The 20,054-nt window shown below is 31.0% G+C and overlaps 3 protein-coding genes across 3 annotated transcripts; all 3 read right to left on the bottom strand.

Moving 5' to 3' along the window:
* Positions 1-2,815: 2,815 nt before the first annotated feature.
* On the bottom strand, positions 2,816-4,684 carry LOC142224460 (uncharacterized). Its single transcript, XM_075294231.1, has 2 exons — positions 3,545-4,684; positions 2,816-3,391 (listed from the first exon to the last, which is right to left on the bottom strand). The coding sequence occupies exons 1-2, from the start codon at positions 4,682-4,684 to the stop codon at positions 2,816-2,818; spliced, it is 1,716 nt and encodes a 571-aa protein (XP_075150346.1).
* Positions 4,685-4,709: 25 nt separating this feature from the next.
* On the bottom strand, positions 4,710-12,031 carry LOC142224459 (uncharacterized). The gene is made up of 2 exons (XM_075294230.1): positions 10,309-12,031; positions 4,710-4,783 (listed from the first exon to the last, which is right to left on the bottom strand). Exons 1-2 carry the CDS (start codon positions 12,029-12,031, stop codon positions 4,710-4,712), a joined length of 1,797 nt encoding a protein of 598 aa, XP_075150345.1.
* Positions 12,032-12,153: 122 nt separating this feature from the next.
* On the bottom strand, positions 12,154-19,283 carry LOC142224458 (uncharacterized). Its single transcript, XM_075294229.1, has 2 exons — positions 17,575-19,283; positions 12,154-12,241 (listed from the first exon to the last, which is right to left on the bottom strand). Exons 1-2 carry the CDS (start codon positions 19,281-19,283, stop codon positions 12,154-12,156), a joined length of 1,797 nt encoding a protein of 598 aa, XP_075150344.1.
* Positions 19,284-20,054: the final 771 nt, after the last annotated feature.

Below are 20,054 nucleotides of genomic sequence, written 5' to 3'. Positions count from 1 at the left end.
TTCTTTAGAAACAAAATTTTCGCGAAATTTTCAAAAAAAAAAAAATAAAATTTTGACAAAATTTTCAAAAGAAATTAAATTTTGACAACATTTTCTATAGAAATAAAATTTTGACAAAATTTTCTATGGAAATAAAATTTTGACAAAATTTTCTAAAAAATAAAATTTTGACAAATTTTTCTATGGAAATAATTTTAACAACATTTTCCATAGAAATAAAATTTTGACCAAATTTTCCATAGAAATAAGTTTTGACAAAATTTTCTTTAGAAATAAAATTTTGACAAAATTTTCTATAGAAATAATAATTTGACAAAATTTTCTATGGAAATAATTTTTACAACATTTTCCATAGAAATAAAAATTTGACAAAAATTTCCATAGAAATAAGTTTTGACAAAATTTTCTTCAGAAACAAAATTTTCGCGAAATTTCCTCTAGAAATAAAATTTTGACAAAATTTACAAAAAAAAAAAATAAAATTTAGACAAAATTTTCTATATAAATAAAATTCTGACAAAATTTTCATAAGAAATAAAATTTTGACAAAATTTTCAAAAGAAATAAAATTTTGACAAAATATTCTATAGAAATAAAGTTTTGACAAAATTGTCTATAAAAATAAAATTTTGACTTAATTTTCTATAGATATAAAATTTTGACAAAATTTTCTATGGAAATAAAATTTTGACAAAATTTTCTATAAAAATAGAATTTTGACAAATTTTTCTATAGATATAAAATTTTGACAAAATTTTCTATGGAAATAGTTTTTACAACATTTTCCATAGAAATAAAATTTTGACAAAATTTTCTATAGAAATAAAATTTTGACAAAATTTTCTATAGAAATAAAATTTTGACAAAAATTTCTATAGAAATAAAAATTTGACAAAGTTTTCTATAGAAATTAAATTTCGACAAAAATTTCTATAGAAATAAAATTTTGACAAAAATTTCTATAGAAATAAAATTTTAACAAAATTTTCTATAGACATTAAATTTTGACAAAAATTTCTATAGAAATAAAATTTTGACACAATTTTCTATGGAAATAAAATTTTGACAAAATTTTCCATAAAAATAGAATATTTACAAAATTTTTCTATAGAAATTGAAATTTTGACAAAATTTTCAATAGAAATAAAATTTTGGCAAATTTTTCTATAGAAATAAAATTTTGACAAATTTTTCTATAGATATACAATTTTGACAAAATTTTCTATGGACATAATTTTTACAACATTTTCCATAGAAATAAAATTTTGACAAAATTTTCTATAGAAATAAAATTTTGACAAAATTTTCTATAGAAATAAAATTTTGACAAAATTTTCTATAGATATAAAATTTTGAAAAAAATTTCTATAGAGATAAAATTTTGACAACATTTTCTATAGAGATACAATTTTGACAAAATTTTCTATAGAAATAAAATTTTGACAAAATTTTCTATAGAAAAAAATTTTGACAAAATTTTCTATAGAAATAAAATTTTGACAAAATTTTCTATAGAAATAAAACTTTGACAAAATTTTCTATAGAAATAAAATTTTAACAAAATTTTTTATAGAAAAAAAATTTGACAAAATTTTATATAGAAATAAAATTTTGACAAAATTTTCTATAGGAATAAAATTTTAACAAAATTTTTTATAGATATAAAATTTTGGCAAAATTTTCTATGGAAATAATTTTTACAACATTTTCCATAGAAATAAAATGTTGACAAAATTTTCTATGGAAATAAAATTCTGACAAATTTTTCTATAGATATAAAATTTTGACAAAATTTTCAAAATTTTGACAAAAATTCCTATAGAAATAAAATTTTGACACAATTTTTATGGAAATAAAATTTTGACAAAATTTTCTATAAAAATAGAATTTTTACAAAATTTTTCTATAAAAATAAAATTTTGACAATTTTGACAAAATTTTCTATGGAAATAAAATTCTGACAAATTTTTCTATAGATATAAAATTTTGACAAAATTTTCAAAATTTTGACAAAAATTCCTATAGAAATAAAATTTAATTTTATATAGAAATAAAATTTTGACAAAATTTTCTATAAAAATAAAATTTTGACAAATTTTTCTATAGATATACAATTTTGACAAAATTTTCTATGGAAATAATTTTTACAACATTTTCTATAGCTTTAAAATTTTAACAAAATTTTCTATGGAAATAAAATTTTGACAAAATTTTCTATAAAAATAGAATTTTGACAAATTTTTCTATAGAATAAAATTTTGACAAAATTTTCTATAGAAATAAAATTTTGACTAAATTTTCTATAGAAATGAAATTTTGACAAAATTTTCTACAGAAATAAAATTTTGACAAAATTTTCTATACAAATAAAATTTTGACAAAAATTTCTATAGAAATAAAATTTTGACAAAATTTTCTATAGAAATTAAATGTCGACAAAAATTTCTATAGAAATTAAATTTTGACAAATTTTTCTATAGAAATAAAATTTTTACAAAATTTTCTATAGAAATAAAATTTTGACAAAGTTTTCTATAGAAATAATAAATTTTCGATAGAAATAAAATTTTGAGAAAATTTCCATAAAAATATATAGTTGACAAAATTTTCAAAAGAAATAAAATTTTGACAAAATTTTCTATACAAATAAAGTTTTGACAAAATTTTCTATAGAAATAAAATTTTGACTCTCTATCTCTCTCTCAACATATTTAAATATACTACATATTTAAAGAAAATTTCTAAATAAAATTTTATTTACATCCACATAAGTTTATCATACCTCACCTTATCAGGTATTGACATTACGTTCTTACTACTTTTTCTCTTTATTATAGAACTTTTTTAGCTTTATGCGTCTACGTTTACCATACAATAATCTTATGTTTTTACATCTATTACAAAATGACCATAACAATTCTATAAGAAAAACTAAAAAACTTAAAATTAATCCCACTGCAAACATTATCCAAATCCATAATAAGTCATTAATTGTTAAAATCGAAATACTATGGTCGGGAAATGGATCACGTATTGAGATAACCTTCATTTTTAGCATATCTGTGAATAGGCTAGAATGCCAAGCATCCATTAAACCCAAATCGTGGACACGATGAATAAGATAATTAAGGCCTTCTTTAAAGGGTGAATTATATTGTAGGCGAAGACCCCAGGGTAAGTAACGGAATACAGTCAAATCTTCGGAGGTACAAAATACCTTGTGGCTAAAATAATTCTGTTTACGTTTGAATATACGCCACATTGTGGCCGAGGTATAATAGCCATAATCAGTATTGAAATTGTGACGATTTTCCAAGACATACGAAATATTGGAGCTCATGAGAGCTACTTTGCGAATCTCCTCTTTTGCAGGTAAAATCAAATCAGCTTCCTTATCATAAAAAAGAATTTTCTTAGAAGTTTTTAGTAATTGTTGAAAATTTCGAATTTCTTGATGATAACTGGGAGTTGTAAATAAAGTTTTGATATCGGCTGAAAATTTAACACCCACATAGATACCAATAAAGAATAACAAGATATATACCATTTTTAAACTAAGCAAAGAGATCTTTCGATATGGAAACGATTGACCCAATAGGCCTGGAAGGATTTTATCACTAAATATAAAATTTATAAATCTCCATTGAATACCGCGGACATAATCACACAGAGAATGAAGCAGAGATAATGAGATCAAACAAACCAGAATAAAGATGAACAAGTTACCTTCGAACATCATTATATAAACCTCATTGATGGATCTACTTTTGGGGCAGGGTATCATAAGAAGGCCCTTATCAACTTCAAAAATATCGCTCATATTTAGCCATCTCTCATCGCCTATAGTATCCAAAACCATAGGTATATCCAATAGATCTTCCTCCACCATACTATTTATCGCAAGGTAATGAGTAATGTCACCCATTATCACCGGTTTAAACATTTCAAGAGTTCCATTAAAGAGTTCCGTAAATAACATAAGCAAACGGGGTAAATAACCATTGAGCCTGAGTTGACCATCTTTAGGATCCCGAAAGAGTAAAGCTCTGGGTAGAGTTTGATCGGTATAAGTTAATATGGATCGTTTATGAAGATTACGCCAATGTTGAGGATATAAAAGAGATCCCTTCCTATGTAATTTCTTCCAGTGATATGATGCATAAGGTTCCAACATCAGAAGCTCTTCATTGCCATCTATAAATTTCAAAAGAACATTGGTCATTTTGTATATTTCCAAGTACGTCAAAAGTTCCTCTTGCAACTTCTTCCTATTAACTTCTCTGGAAGCTAATATCAATATTCTAGATTGTCTTATATAGTCCAGAATATGGGCTACTGCTTGCATTAAAATTATCTCTGTGATATCATTTAGAAAAACAACTGCAAAAATGTCCTTATTGTAATGGTCCTTATATAGAAATTGCTTTCCATTAATGTTCATCAGCATTTTTGGTACACCTAATTTTTCTGCACATAGTCCATCCCATATTGATGTTCTCCATGATGTTTGATATTCAATTAACAATAAAGTTTCAAATGGCCGCTCTTCATAAATATCTGTTAGAATATTTTGCCAACCGTCTAGGACTTCTTGATTATCCTCTATTGATATGGAACGATATAGCGAAGTTTGAATTTTCGAAGCCATCGATAAACTGATGAGAATCTTCCACAAGCAATTCATGATGACTGAACTATAGCAAAATACCCTAAGGACTATAATCACTCATTGTAATTAAGCTCAAATAATTAATCTTTTTTCTAATAGTTTTGATATTGGCAACTGAGATTAAAAAAAAAAAAAAAAAACATTTATTACATGCCAAAGGAGTTTGGGTATTTATTGTTTAATATTTATATACAGTCTACACAGAAAAAAATTTTACGAACATTTTTCCAATTAAAGTCTTAATTGAGTTTTAAAAAATATCCAATTGATTCAAGAATTTTTTTAATTGAAACAGAAATCGCTAAGGTTAGGTTAGGTTAAAGTGGCAGCCCGATTAAAATTCAGGCTCACTTAGACTATTCGGTCCATTGTGATACCACATTAACTAAAAGTACCTATTACATATGGGCACTTCTAGTTTTAACCGCTGAACCTTCTCGATTATTTTCTTCTGTTGAACCAACCAGATTGTTCCAAAAACATTAGCAGACTGCTTAAGTTAACGTTTTCCAGGTCCGCCAGTAATTTGAAGCTATATGCCCCTTAAAATTTGCTTACGCCTTACACAAAATGCAGGACACTCACACAAGAGGTGTTTTATTGATTCCTTTTCCTCCGCATCATGACAGCTCATACAATACTCATTATACTTCGCACCAATAGTTTTTGCAAAATCGCCTATCAGTCAGCGACCCGTTATAGTAGATATCAGGAGTGATATCTGTCGTCTCGAGAACACTAGCATATCTAGTGTGCGGTTTAAGTTTAAATGGGGCCATATTTGCTTGGTGTCGTTACAACCCTTGCAATTCTCCCATCGAACATTAGCCATCATGACAGCCTTCTCACGCAGTAAGAGCTTGCAGGTAGCCAGAGGCATACCAACAGATTCTAGTTCCCCTGGAATATGTAAGGTAGTTCCTAGCCTTGCTAGCTCATCTGCTTCGATGTTCCCCGGTATGTTCCTATGGCCAGGCACTCATATTAGGTGAATATTGTGCTGCTCAGCCATCTCATTGAGAGATTTGCGGCAGTCGATAGCCGTTTTCGAGTTGAGGAACACAGAGTCCAAGGATTTTATTGCAAGTTGACTGTATGAGTATATATTAATGCCAATATTGCTTGGAGCATTACTTCTCAGCCAATTCACCACTTCTCTTATTGCTAATATTTCAGCCTGAAAAACACTAGAGTGATCAGGTAATCTTTTCGCTATTCGAAGTTCCAGATCTTTAGAATATACTCCGAAACCCACTTGGCCATCCAATTTGGAGCCATCAGTGTAGAAATCTATATATCTTTTATTCCCCGGGGTCCGTGTATACCACGCCTCACTGTTGGGAATTAGAGTCTCAAACTTATTGTCGAAAAGTGGTCTCGCCAAAGTGTAATCCACTACGTTAGGCACATCTGGCATTATTTTGAGGACCGAACTGTGACCGTAAATTTTTTCCGGCCACAGCGATAGCTCGCGCAACCGCACAGCCGTTGTTGCAGCTGACTGTTTGGCCAAAATGTCTAAAGGCAATAGATGCAGTATGACATTAAGGGAATTTGTTCCTGTCTTGCTGAATGCACCTGAGATACACAAGCACGCCATACGCTGAACTTTGTCTAAACTTGTTGGCTGGTGAAGTGCCGGCCACCAGACTACAACACCATATAGCATGATAGGTCTAACCACTGCCGTGTATAGCCAATGTACAATTTTTGGTTTTAGTCCCCACTTTTTCCCTATTGCCATTTTGCAAAGCTACCGTTGCTTTCCTCGCGCTTTCTTCAATATTAAAGTTCAGTATCCTGTCCAAAATAACGCCAAGGTATTTTGCACACTCACTAAACGGAATTTCAATACCCCCTAAGGAAATGGGCCTAACCGTGGGAGTTTTGCGATCTTTGCAGTACATGACTAGTTCTGTCTTTGCAGGAAATGGGTTACCCCAAGACCATTATCTTTCGCCCATTTCTCAGTCATCCGGAGAGCTCTCTGTATAATATCTCTAACTGTTGATGGGAATTTTCCCTTAACTGCTAGCGCCACATCATCTTGTATCCTTTCTTTTTCTAGGGAAACCAGAAGGTCGTTTATAGCAACATTCCAAAGAAGAGGTGATAGAACTCCTCCTTGGGGAGTGCCTCTGTTCACATACCTTTGTATGTTTGCTTGTCCTAGTGTGGCTGAAATGCGTCTCTTCCTTAGAAGTTCGTCTAACAGCCTAAGTATACCTGGATCAACATTCAGAGTTGTCAGTCCATTTAATATCGAGCTCAGATGGACGTTATTGAACGCCCCTTCGATGTCTAGAAACGCCACGATTGTGTATTCTTTGACAGATAGTGAGCTTTCAATAAAGCTGACTCTCAGTAGACCTGCCCTTCGAGTATGCATGTTGTCGTTTCGACAGCAAACTTGAATCGACGCTAGTTCTAAGATAAATATCTATCATCCTCTCCAGAGTCTTAAGTAGGAATGAGGGTAAGCTGATTGGTCGGAAATCATTCGCACTAGAGTGAGAGGCTTTTCCCGCTTTAGGTATGAAAACGACTTTTGTTTCCCTCCACTTTCCTGGAATATATGCTAAGTTGATACATCCTATATATATCGCCGACAACCAGGGGATAATTCTTTCAGCCAACGCTTGTAACTCCGCCGGAGTAATTCCATCAGGTCCAGGGGATTTGAATGATCCAAAGCTATTTAACGCCCATTTTATTCTAGATTCCGATACAATTTCCTCGATAGGAAACGACCGCTGAGCCACTGTGGCACCGCCAGTACATGGTTCAACCGTCTGATTTCCGGGAAAATGTGTGTCCAATAGTACCACCAGCGTCTCCTCACTGGACGTTGTCCAATTGCCCTCCGATGTTTTAATGAAACCTGGAGCGGAGTTCGTGGATGCTAGCACCTTCCGTAGTCTGGAAGCCTCGCACGTATTCTCAATGCTGCTGCAGTAATCATTCCAAAAGTTATGCTGAGCCTTTCTCAGTTCTCGCTTGTATCGTCTCAGATTCTTCTTGTAAGCGTTCCAATCCACAGGGGCTCTGGTGGACTTTGCTTTGTTAAAGAGCTTCCTGCACGATTTCCTCATATTACCTAACTCCGTTGACCACCATTTTTCACCCTTGGCTTCCCTCTAGGGCATGCAGCTTTCAGTGAAATGTTGAAGGCCTTAGTAATCCTCTCCACTGCGTGTTCGATAACTTGCACAGTGCTCATATTTGTCTCTGGTATTTCCGGTATCATCATATTGAAGGATTCCCTATACCCATTCCAGTCAGCTTTCCTCCCAAAAATTTGCGGAAATATGGTCTTGGTGGTATGAACATCAAATTTGAAACTGATGTAGCGATGATCTGAGAAGCTATGTTCACTTAAAACCTGCCAATCAGATATCATTTCATTCAGTTCTTGCGAGGCCAAGGTGACGTCCAAAACCTCTTGCCTGTTTTTAGTAACAAAGGTTGGGGCATCTCCCTTATTGCAAACTACCAAATTAGTACGCAAAATAAACTCTAGGAGTGACTCCCTCTTGTATTAATGTCACCACTTCCCCATATAAAGGGTGATTCTTTTGAGGTTAGGATTTTCATGCATTAGTATTTGACAGATCACGTGGGATTTCAGACATGGTGTCAAAGAGAAAGATGCTCAGTATGCTTTGACATTTCATCATGAATAGACTTACTAACGAGCCACAACGTCGAATTTTCAGTGAATGGGCCCTAGAAAAGTTGGCAGAAAATCCGCTTTTTTATCGACAAATTTTGTTCAGCGATGAGGCTCATTTCTGGTTGAATGGCTACGTAAATAAGCAAAATTGCCGCATTTGGAGTGAAGAGCAACCAGAAGCCGTTCAAGAACTGCCCATGCATCCCGAAAAATGCACTGTTTGGTGTGGTTTGTACGCTGGTGGAATCATTGGACCGTATTTTTTCAAAGATGCTGTTGGACGCAACGTTACGGTGAATGGCGATCGCTATCGTTCGATGCTAACAAACTTTTTGTTGCCAAAAATGGAAGAACTGAACTTGGTTGACATGTGGTTTCAACAAGATGGCGCTACATGCCACACAGCTCGCGATTCTATGGCCATTTTGAGGGAAAACTTCGGAGAACAATTCATCTCAAGAAATGGACCGGTAAGTTGGCCACCAAGATCATGCGATTTGACGCCTTTAGACTATTTTTTGTGGGGCTACGTCAAGTCTAAAGTCTACAGAAATAAGCCAGCAACTATTCCAGCTTTGGAAGACAACATTTCCGAAGAAATTCGGGCTATTCCGGCCGAAATGCTCGAAAAAGTTGCCCAAAATTGGACTTTCCGAATGGACCACCTAAGACGCAGCCGCGGTCAACATTTAAATGAAATTATCTTCAAAAAGTAAATGTCATGGACCAATCTAACGTTTCAAATAAAGAACCGATGAGATTTTGCAAATTTTATGCGTTTTTTTTTTTTTAAAAGTTATCAAGCTCTTAACAAATCACCCTTTACTATGATATGCATTTGCATCGCATCCCATAATGAGTTAACGGCACATGGAGGCATCTCCCTGTCATGTCCCATGTAGACCTAAGATACCCAATATTTGCATTTGGCTATTTCTAAACTGGCAACGTGTTGCACATTGAAGGAAGCAGAAACATCGCTAAAAAAAGTTGTGAAAATCTTCTTTTTGGATCCGGAAGTGGTGCGAAAATTGACACAGAAGCGATGAATTTAACATGGGCTTGTCATATGATGGATGTACACCATTTCAACAGTCGTTGCACTTAATTTACATCACTTTTTAAGGTGTGATCCGAATTCAGTATTTTGGGTGTGAATTAAAAAAAAATATGTGATATTTTGCATTTAAAAATAATTTGTATTGACAATTTTGTCAAAATTTTATTTCTATAGAAACATTTTTGAAGACTTTTGTCAAAATTTTATTTCTATAGAAAATTTTGTCAATTTTTTTTTCTATAGAAAATTTTGTCAAAATTTTATTTCTATAGAAAATTTGTCAAAATTTTATTTCTATAGAAAATTGTTAACTACCAGCCAGTAACCAGCAATGGAGTACCTTTAACCCCCATTTTCATGACTCTCCGTTAGTGCTACGTTAGCTAACGAACGTTTAAACCGTACTATGGACGTATCTGTCATTTTGCCTATATATTCCATATGCCAGTTAGGAACTTAACTTCTAAAAATTTTTCAGTTAAAGTTAACCAGAGGGAAGATATTTCTATTTTACTTTCTGTTAACTGAGAGTTTAAGTCTAACGGAGCTACATGAAAATGGCCATAAAACTTAAAATTATAATTTTTTTTAATTCTTTACTATTTGATTTCACATTTCATCGGGAAAATATCTTTTCCTCAAGCCCATGTACAAATGAAAAACTCCAAAAGCAAAAAAATGCTTAATAATAGACTCCATTGCAACCAGCAAACATTTTGAGGTTCAAACATAAGTACCTTAAAAATTCAAATAAAAAATTTTAATTTTTAAAGGTACCTTTAAAAATTAAAATTTTAAGGTTTTTTTTCGAAATTCTTTATTTTTTCATTTCACATATCTTTCGGAAATATCTTTTTTTGCTCCAACCCAACTCCAAAAGAAAAACTCCCAAGCTAAGAGACCAACCAATCAGCACAGTTATCCAAATCCAATAGAGATCATTTACAGTTAAAATTTTGGCATTCCCTTGAGGATATTGATTCGGTACTGAAATAAGATTTAATTTTAAAAGATCGGAGAATGTACTTGAATGCCAGGCCCGAATTAAACCCAAATCATGAACACGATGGATAAGATAATTCAAGGCTTCTTTATAGGGAGAATTATACTGTAAACGAAAGGCCCATGGCAGCAGACTGAATATCATAAAATCCTTGGGAGAACAAAATATTTTTTGGCTTAGATATTTTTGTTTACGCTGTAAAAGTTGCCACATAGTCGAAGAGGTATAATAGCCATAGGAGGTATTGAAATTTTGACGATTCTCGAAGAAAAACGTAGAATTATAGCTAACATGAAATGAGTCCTCAATATCTTCAATGTGGGGTTTTATAAATGGAGCTTCAGTGATATGAAGTAAAATTTTCAACGGTGATTGCTTTAGATCTTCCTTAGTATGAATTTCCCGATGATAACTTGGCTGGGTAAATAGAGTATTCATATTTGCTGAGAACTGGGCATTGAGATTAATAGCAGTGAAGAAGAGCAAAATATACAGCAGCTTCAGACCATAGAAGGACATTTTTCGGGCATTGAATGTTTGACCCAAAATTCCTGGTAAAACTCTCTCATTGATTATCATATCGGAAATTTTGATATAATTGCCATAAACCAAATCGCATAAAGTATGGACCGATGAGAATATCACCAAACATAAAGCCAAAGAACCAAAGAATTTTCCATTTAGAAGAACTCCATATAATTCTCGATTTTTCAAAGGTTGAGCACAAGGTACCATCACTAAACCTTGACCAATTTCAAAAGTATCCGACATATTAAGCCATTTTCTTTCGGATCCAGTGTCCATTGTCATGGGTATATCCAAGAGATTCTCATCCACCATATTGTTAATGAGAGTATAATGAATGGGTTCATTGGCATTCTTGGGTTGAGTCATTTTCAATGAAGCATTAAAGATTTCAGCAAAAAGCTGAATCAAACGAGGCAAATAGCCATTAAGTCTTTGATGTCCTGTATGAGGATCTTGGAAGAGTATAGCTCGTGGTAAAGTCAAATCGCTGAGAGTCAATAGAGTACGTTTGTGCAAATTTTTCCAATGTTGAGGATAATATTTTAAGGGAGAAGAAATATCTCTCACCTCCAACCAATGATATTCTGCATAGGGTTTCAGCATCCTTAGTTCTCCCTCATGGTCCATTGACTGCATTAGGACATTTGTCATTTTGTATTCCTTTAGATTCGCCAATAAATTCTTTCTAAATCTTTGCATATTCTCTATATCCTTGCTTAATATAAGAATCCTTGTTTGACGTATATAATCCAAAGTATCAGCCACTATACGCAGTAAATTAATTTGCCTTTCTCCAACCATCAGCACAATTGTAAAAATTTCACTATTAAATAGACTTTTGTACTCCAACCGTTTATCAAAACTAGTAATAATAATTTTGGGAATCCTGAAGACTTCATGAAGGCCTTGAAGTGTTTCATCTCTCCCAGATGTTGGATGATGGACCATTACAACTGTATCAAATGGTCGTTCCTCATACACCTCCAACACCAGTTTTTCACAATAATTCCTCAATGATTCGTTTCGATTTACTATACTAGAGGTTTGTGATGCTGAAGCTATACACAACGTGATGACAGCTCTTAGGTAGTTCCACATTATGAATGAAGGAATGAGAGGATATTAAGAGGGTAGGAAGCTAGTAAAAAACAAGTAATTAACACTTAAGAATAATGACTAAGATTTGATTGTGACAGTAGCAGGTGTTTCAATTCCCCTCATTAGCCATGATCAATGTGAATTTTCCACACATTTACCATAGGGGGAAATGGAGGGAATTTTGCTCCTACCAATAAAGGCACACCGTATCTATTTTCAGATTATTGGTGGGTTGTGTATAGTGGTCGCAGTTGTCACTCGAGCCAAAAATAACCCACCAAAATTTGGAGAAAATCTTATCAAAAAACTAACAAAACAAAAAATCTTATTTTGCAAAATGTTATTTTTGTAAAAAATTTTGTCAAAAGTTTATTTCTATAGAATATTTTGTAAAATTTTTGTAAAAAAATTTTTTTCTATAGAAATTTTGATCAAAAAAATTTTTTTCTATAGAAAATTTTATCAAAAATTTTATTTCTATAGAAAATTTCGCCAAAACTATATTTTTATGGTATTTTATTTCCATCGAAAATTTTGTCATAATTTTATTCTATACAAAATTTTTTTCAAAATGTTATTTCTATACAAATTTTTCAGTATTTTATTTCTGTTTAATTTTTATACTCACCACTATAGAATGGTGACGGGGGTATAATAAGTTTGTCATTCCGTTTGTAACACATCGAAATATCGATTTCCGACTATATAAAGTATATATATTCTTGATCAGGGAGAAATTCTAAGACGATATAACGATGTCTGTCTGTCTGTCTGTCTGTCTGTCTGTCTGTTGTAATCGCGCTACAGTCTTCAATAATGAAGCAATCGTGCTGAAATTTTGCACAAACTCGTCTTTTGTCTGCAGGCAGGTCAAGTTCGAAGATGGGCTATACCGGTCCAGGTTTTGGTATAGTCCCCATATAAACCGACCTCCCGATTTGGGGTCTTGGGCTTATAGAAACCGTAGTTTTTATCCAATTTGCCTGAAATTGAAAATCTAGAGGTACTTGAGGACCATCAAAAGGTGTGCCGAAAATTTTGTTAAATTTAATTTCTTTAGAAAATTTTGTCAAAATTGTATTTCTATAGAAAATTTTGTCAAAATTTTATATCTATAGAAAATTTTGTCAGAATTTTATTTGTATAGAAAATTTTGTCAAGTTTTTTCTATAGAAAATATTGTCAACATTTTATTTATATAGAAAATATTGTCAACATTTTTTTCTCTAGAAAATTTGGTCAAAATTTTATATCTATAGAAAATTTTGTCAACATTTTACTTCTATAGAAAATCAACATTTTATTTATATAGAAAATTTTGTCAAAATTTTATTTCTTTAGCAAAATTTTGCCAACATTTTTTGTGTAGAAGATATTGTCAACATATTATTTCCATAGAAAATTTTGTCAAAATTTTATTTCTATAAAATTTTTTTTCAAAATTGTATTTCTATAGAAAATTTTGTAAATTTTTTTCCATAGAAAATTTTGCCAACATTTTATTTATATAGAAAATTTTTGTCAAAATGTTTTTTCTATAGAAAATTTTGCCATTTTTTTTTTATAGCAAATATTGTCAACATTTTATTTATATAGCAAATATTGTCAACATTTTATTTATATAGAAAATATTGTCAAAATTTTATTTATATAGAAATTTTTGTCAATTTTTTCTCTAGAAAATTTTGTCCATTTTTTTATAAACAGTTCTGTCAAAATTTTACTTCTATAGAAAATTTTGTCAAAAATTTATTTCTACACAATTTTTTTCAAAAATTTATTTCTATAGAAAATTTTGCCAAAATTTTATTCCTATAAGAAATTTTTAAAGAAAATTTTATCAAAATTTTATTTCTATACAAACTTTTTCACAATGTTATTTCTATACAAATTTGTCAGTTTATTAATTCTGTACATTTTTTTTCAATTTTAGTACTGTACGCATTTTTTTCAAAATGGTATTTCTATAGAAAATTTCTAAAATTTTTTTCTAAAAAAAATTTTGTCAATTTTTTTCTAAAATTTTATTTCTATAAAAAATTTTGCCAACATTTTTTTTTTGTTATTGAAAATATAGTCAACATTTTATTTATATAGAAAATATTGTCAACATTTTATTTATATAGAAAATTTTGTCAAAATTTCATATCTATAGAAAATTTTGTCAAAATTTTATTTCTATACAAAATTTTGTCAAAATTTTATTCCTATAGAAAATTTTGCAAATTTTATTTCTATAGAAAATTTTGGCAAAATTTTATTTCTATAGAAAATGTTGTCAACATTTTAATTCTATAGAGAATGTTGTCAAAATTTTAAATCTTTTGAAAATTTTGACAAAATTTTAAATCTTTTGAAAATTTTATTTTTATAGAAAATTTTGTCAAAATGTTATTTCTATAGAAAATTTTGTTAAAATCGTATTTCTATAGAAAATTTTGTCAAAATTTTATTTCTATAGAAACTTTTGTCAAAATTTTATTTCTAAAGAAAATCGGCCATTTTAAGTTTAATATATACCACATATGGACTACGTGGGGTATATAACGGTATTAGAAAGTTTTAAGATACCTTGACATCGGCAAGTGTTACCGCAACCCAAGTAATTCGATTGTGGATTACAGTCTTCAGTAGAAGTTTCTACGCAATCCATGGTGGAGGGTACATAAGCTTTGGCCTGGCCGAACTTTCGCCCGTATATACTTGTACAAATTTTTTCAAAATGTTATTTCTATAGAAAATTTTGTCAAAATTTTTATATCTATGGAAAATTTGTAAAGTACCTATTAGTTGAAAAGGAATATTTTACAAAATCTACTAAAATATGAAGCATTCTATCAAACAGTAAAAAATCTACCATTTTGGGTTGAATTCTACCAACTGTGGAAAGCGTGATAGTGGCACCTAGTTATTGTAGGCTCACTTAGACTATTCAGTCCATTATGGTAGCACAGGTGGTTAACTTCTTTTTTAGAAATCAGGGCTGCTCGATACTGTGTTCAGGTCATTGGCAAGGGATCCCCCGTTTATAGCTGAGTCCGAACAACGGCGACACCGCCTAAAGAAGTTTGAAACACACAGAAATGTCAGCAGCATAACCGTTGAAATGTTTTTTAGTATTCGTTCGAAGCAAGGTTTGAAGCTACGAGCCTATATGCTTTGTAGGGTATGGTGAAATTTCTATGACTTTCAAAGTGTAAAGCAACTGTCAAATGATTTGAGGTAGTGTTGCCAGTATTTTTCTGGCTCATGTCCCCAAATTATGATGCTTTAGTCCCCAAAAATCCCCAATGCTTTTCTCACAAGTTTTTTTTTTAAGGCAAAAACAAAGAAATGGACTCTGCTGTAGAAAATCAGTAATAATTAAAAAATAAAAAATTTCAAAACAGCTTGCAAGATTCCTATAATCGTCTTCCAAATGCGGCTAAATATGCAAATAGTAAAATTGGGTAGTAGATCAATATTACACTGAAAAAAATATTGTCGTGAGGTCAAAGATTTCATGTCTTTAAAATACAAATGCAAATTTTGCTTACCATAGAAGACGCATTTCTCTAATATAAAGTTTTTTCCTTGTCCAAAAGTCGATAAACTTTTCAATGAAGTCGTATTGTCCTTATAATTAAGCGATTTGACTTAAAAATGGGTATCGTAACATGAAAGAAAAAATGTTTGGGCTAAAGTCAACTTGACTTTAATAATTCAGAAAAGTTCTATAAATTTAATGAAATTGTCTTTAAATTTGTTGTCTTTTTGCAAAAAATCGTTCAAATATAGGACATGTTTTTCAAAACTTTATTTTAAAGACGTTTTTTACTTGAAACATAGCATAATTCCTACTTGAAGTCGAGTCTTAATTTGGGAAATAAAGTTGTCGTTAACTCGTTTTTAAAGGACTTTGATAGCATATGAAGAAAAAAAGCTGAAAAAGTGAAAAATTAAAATTTGCTTCCTAGAAGCAAGTACACAAAACTCACATTTGATAGAGAATTGTGTCTTAAAAGTATCCTTACTTGTATTCTCCGCTTCTTTGGCTCGGAATCAATACCAAAATTTTTAAAGTAAAGACAAAATCTTTGGAACCGGGTATGCTTTTATTTCAGTGTAAGGTGACTGATCTTCATTATTTCTGTATTTATCGGATATATTGTCCAAATCAATGATGAACACTGATTACGGGGGCAACGAGTCTGAAATGAATTTTTTATTGTAGAAAAATATCTTAGCCAAGCCAAGCCAACTAAAATTAAAAAAAGACCTTGGATCCCCAAAATAAAATCCTGAGTCCGATTCTAGTCCATATGATCCATTTGCACCCTTTCGTATACTGTGGAAAAAGAGAGCAGCTTAGTTTTCTTCTATAATTGCTCTTTTGTAAAAATCTAGAAATTTCATGTTAACTCACCAATTTGGGGGAAAAATCCCCAATAAATGAAATTAGGATGGAGATTTCATTTAACGAATTTTCATTCACTTTTTTTTTGCGGTATTTTAATAAAGCTATTAATGTTCAAACGAATGCCAATCCAAATTGTCATAGATATTTCAAAGTAAAAATGCTTTTTTAATTCCAAAAAAAATTTAATTTTTATTTGAAGCGTTTTTATCTTAAATCTAAAGATTCAATATTTTAGTTAATTTAAGGACGATTTCTTTTAATCAAAAATGTGTTTCTTTACTTTAAGGAAAATTTCATTATTTTATATAAATTTCTCCTTAATATTTTGTAAATCACGCTTTAAATGAATTTTATTATTTCTTCGTTTTTTTTTTTTTAATTTTAATTTATTAAGAAATTTTATTTTGTTTACCACTTACTACAAGGAAAATTTGCTTTAATTCAAAGACATACGGTTTTAACGTATGGATTCAAATTTGTCTCCTAAATTTAATAAATTTAATAATCAAAAATGTGTTTCTTTACTTTAAGGAAAATTTCATTATTTTATATAAATTTCTCCTTAATATTTTGTAAATCACGCTTTAAATGAATTTTATTATTTCTTGGTTTTTTTGATTTATTAAGAAATTTTATTTTGTTTACCACTTTACTTTAAGGAAAATTTGCCTTAGTTCAAAGACATACGGTTTTAACGTATGGATGTAAATTTGCAAAATATGTCTCCTAAATTCAATAAAACAAATGTTTCGATGCAAATATTATAAACTTTATTTTGATTAAAATTTCATTATTTTAAATAAATTAGTCCTTAATATTTGGTAAATTGCGCTGTAAATGGATTTTTATTATTTTTTCGTTTTTTTTTTAATTATAATTTATTTAGAAATTCCATTTTCCATTTTTCCTTCCCACATAGTTAGAGTCTATTGAGTGAGACTACGAGCAATTATTAATTCTACAAAAAAAACCATAGTACTAATGAATAAGCCAGCTGAGTGAATTATCCATAGCTACCTTAACACGCTCATTTTCACCACAATTGGTTAGAGTCTATTGATTGAGACTACGAGCAATTATTAATTCTACAAAAAATACCATAGTACTAATGAATAAGCCAGCTGAGTGAATTATCCATAGCCACCTTAAATCGCTCATTTTAACCACAATTGGTCCTGCCACGTTATTACCCGTTCGCAAATTCACCTCTTTTGCTCTTAACATTTCCGTAAATGTTGTCGAATACCATGCTTCCATAAAACCAAAATCATGAACATAATGTATCAGCTCATCGAGAGGTTCTTTGAATTCTGAATTTCTCTGTAAACGTATGGCAAAGAGCAGGGGAGAGATAACAGTTAGATTATCATAGATGCACAAAATCTTATGGGAGAGAGCTTGCTGTTGACGTTTAAATACCTCCCAAGTTGTTGAGGTGGTGTAATAACCGTACGAGGTATTGAAACTCTGGCGCATTTCTTGATACATGGCATTGTCCTTGGTTATAATTAATTTCTCTATGGGATATGGTGGCTCCGTATAAATATTCTCTGGAACTATTATGGTCAAAGGTGATCTGTTAAGTTCGTCGATACTTTCAATAGGCTTATGGTAGGGTGGTGTGGTGAAGAGAGTCTTCATGCGGGCAGCAAAGTATTGGCTAACATTAAGACCAGTTAGAAACATCATAAAATACAAGAGTTTTAGACTGGGTCCAGGTGAACGGAAAGCTGCAAAGGATTGACCCAAAACACTAGGCAATGCTTTGTCGTCCAAGAAAAAACTCCAGATCTCCACTATCCTGCCATAGATCCTTTGAATGGCGGAATGTATCAAAGAAAATAAAATCGTAAATAAGACAACACATCCAAAGAATTCGAAATTCAATAGCATAGGATAAAGCTCTCGAGTACTTAGAGGTCCTGGACATGGTACCATAAGTTTAATTTGTGTCACTTCCACAACATCCGAATTCCTATGCCATTTACCATCTGATCCCGTATCTGTGGTCATGGGAATATCAATTAAATTATTTTCCACCAAATGTGTGACATTCGTATAAAAGGTTGACTTATCCACCACAGGATTTTGATATGGTTTCAGTGTGGCATTATAATGCTCGGCAAAGAGTTGCAATAGTCGGCCAAAATGTCCACTATATTGGATGTTACCTTGGGCATCGTTGAAAAGGTAGACTCTAGGCATTGATTGTTCAGCATAGATGATTACTGGTTTTTGCTGCATATTACGCCAATATTCGGGATAATAAAAACCCACGTTTTCCTTATCACTATGACATTGCCAATGGTAATTAGGATAGGGATTTAATTTCAGATAGATCCACAAGACTTTACTTTTGGGATATATTAAAATAACTCTAGTCATTTTATATGCTTCACTATAGATCATTAAATTTTCTTGGAATTTCTCCAAAGATGGTTGCATATCCTTGGCAATCACCAAAATTCTAGTTTGGCGTGTATTATTCAAAAATTGAGCCACAGAATCATATAAAACCAATTCAAATTCTCGAGGCATTATGACAACAACCATTGCGTTTCTATTAAAATATTTTCGAATTTCAAATTCTTGACCCGATCCCATAATAATTTTTGGCATATTGAATTTTGCCAAATCGTCAAGTTCTGATAAATGGGCACTTTTGTTAGCTATCATTAGTAGGATGTTTCCAAATGAGTTTTCATTGTAGATATCCTTTAAAATGTCATACAATTTTTTGGAATTTTCCATTGTTCCTGGTCTATTACAAATATCCTCTTTTAGTCCCGTTAATGAATGTAATGGAATGACCGTAATTATTAAACCCAGTACTAATTTGTGGAATTCTTTCATTGTTACTAAGTATATGGTGACAATTAAATATGTGTGATTTTTTTGTTTTACTAAATTGCATTTTTCATGATTTATGATTTTTGATATGATGTAGAAAGAACGTGAGAGGAAGATAGAGGGAGAGAGAAGAGCATCAATCAATCATAAGCTATTTTCGATTGGTTTTTGAGTAAATTTCCTGTTAATTGGCATTCATATACATACTCACGTATATCTCATGTATAGGCCTTGAGAGACAGATAAGAGACTCTCGTATACCAGTGAGTGGAGACACTTTCATGTTTCCAAAACCATACAGTTTAGGCACCACTGAATAACTCAAAAATTAGTTTTCTTTTCTCAGAAACGAAATGTCGTAGAATTCATTTTCACTCTACCACCCCCTGCTCATTAAAACCATGCAGTGACCAGATATGGTGTATTAAAAGATACGACGTATTTACTCAAAAACTACTGAATAACATACACCCAGAAAAAAAGTGAACCCACTATAAAAAAAAATGTCAATTTATTTAGGAAGAATTTTAACTAAAATATTTTACTAATTTCAAAATGACACAAATAAGTGTATGATTTTGGTCAAATTAAAGAAAATTTATTAAAAATACTAATGTTTTTTTTGTTGTTTACAAAAATTTCATATTTTGAAGGAAAAAATTTGAGTTGAAAAATTTTACAAGGTGTTAGTGCTATATGAAGTTCAAGGCAGACACAATTTAAGGAAAATTTACTCAGAAACTTTTGAGCGCAATTTAAGTAAATTTCACCCAT

Source organism: Haematobia irritans, chromosome 2 (assembly GCF_050003625.1).
Source record: "Haematobia irritans isolate KBUSLIRL chromosome 2, ASM5000362v1, whole genome shotgun sequence".
Lineage (NCBI taxonomy): Eukaryota > Metazoa > Arthropoda > Insecta > Diptera > Muscidae > Haematobia > Haematobia irritans.
This window is presented reverse-complemented; position numbering and strand designations above follow the sequence as displayed.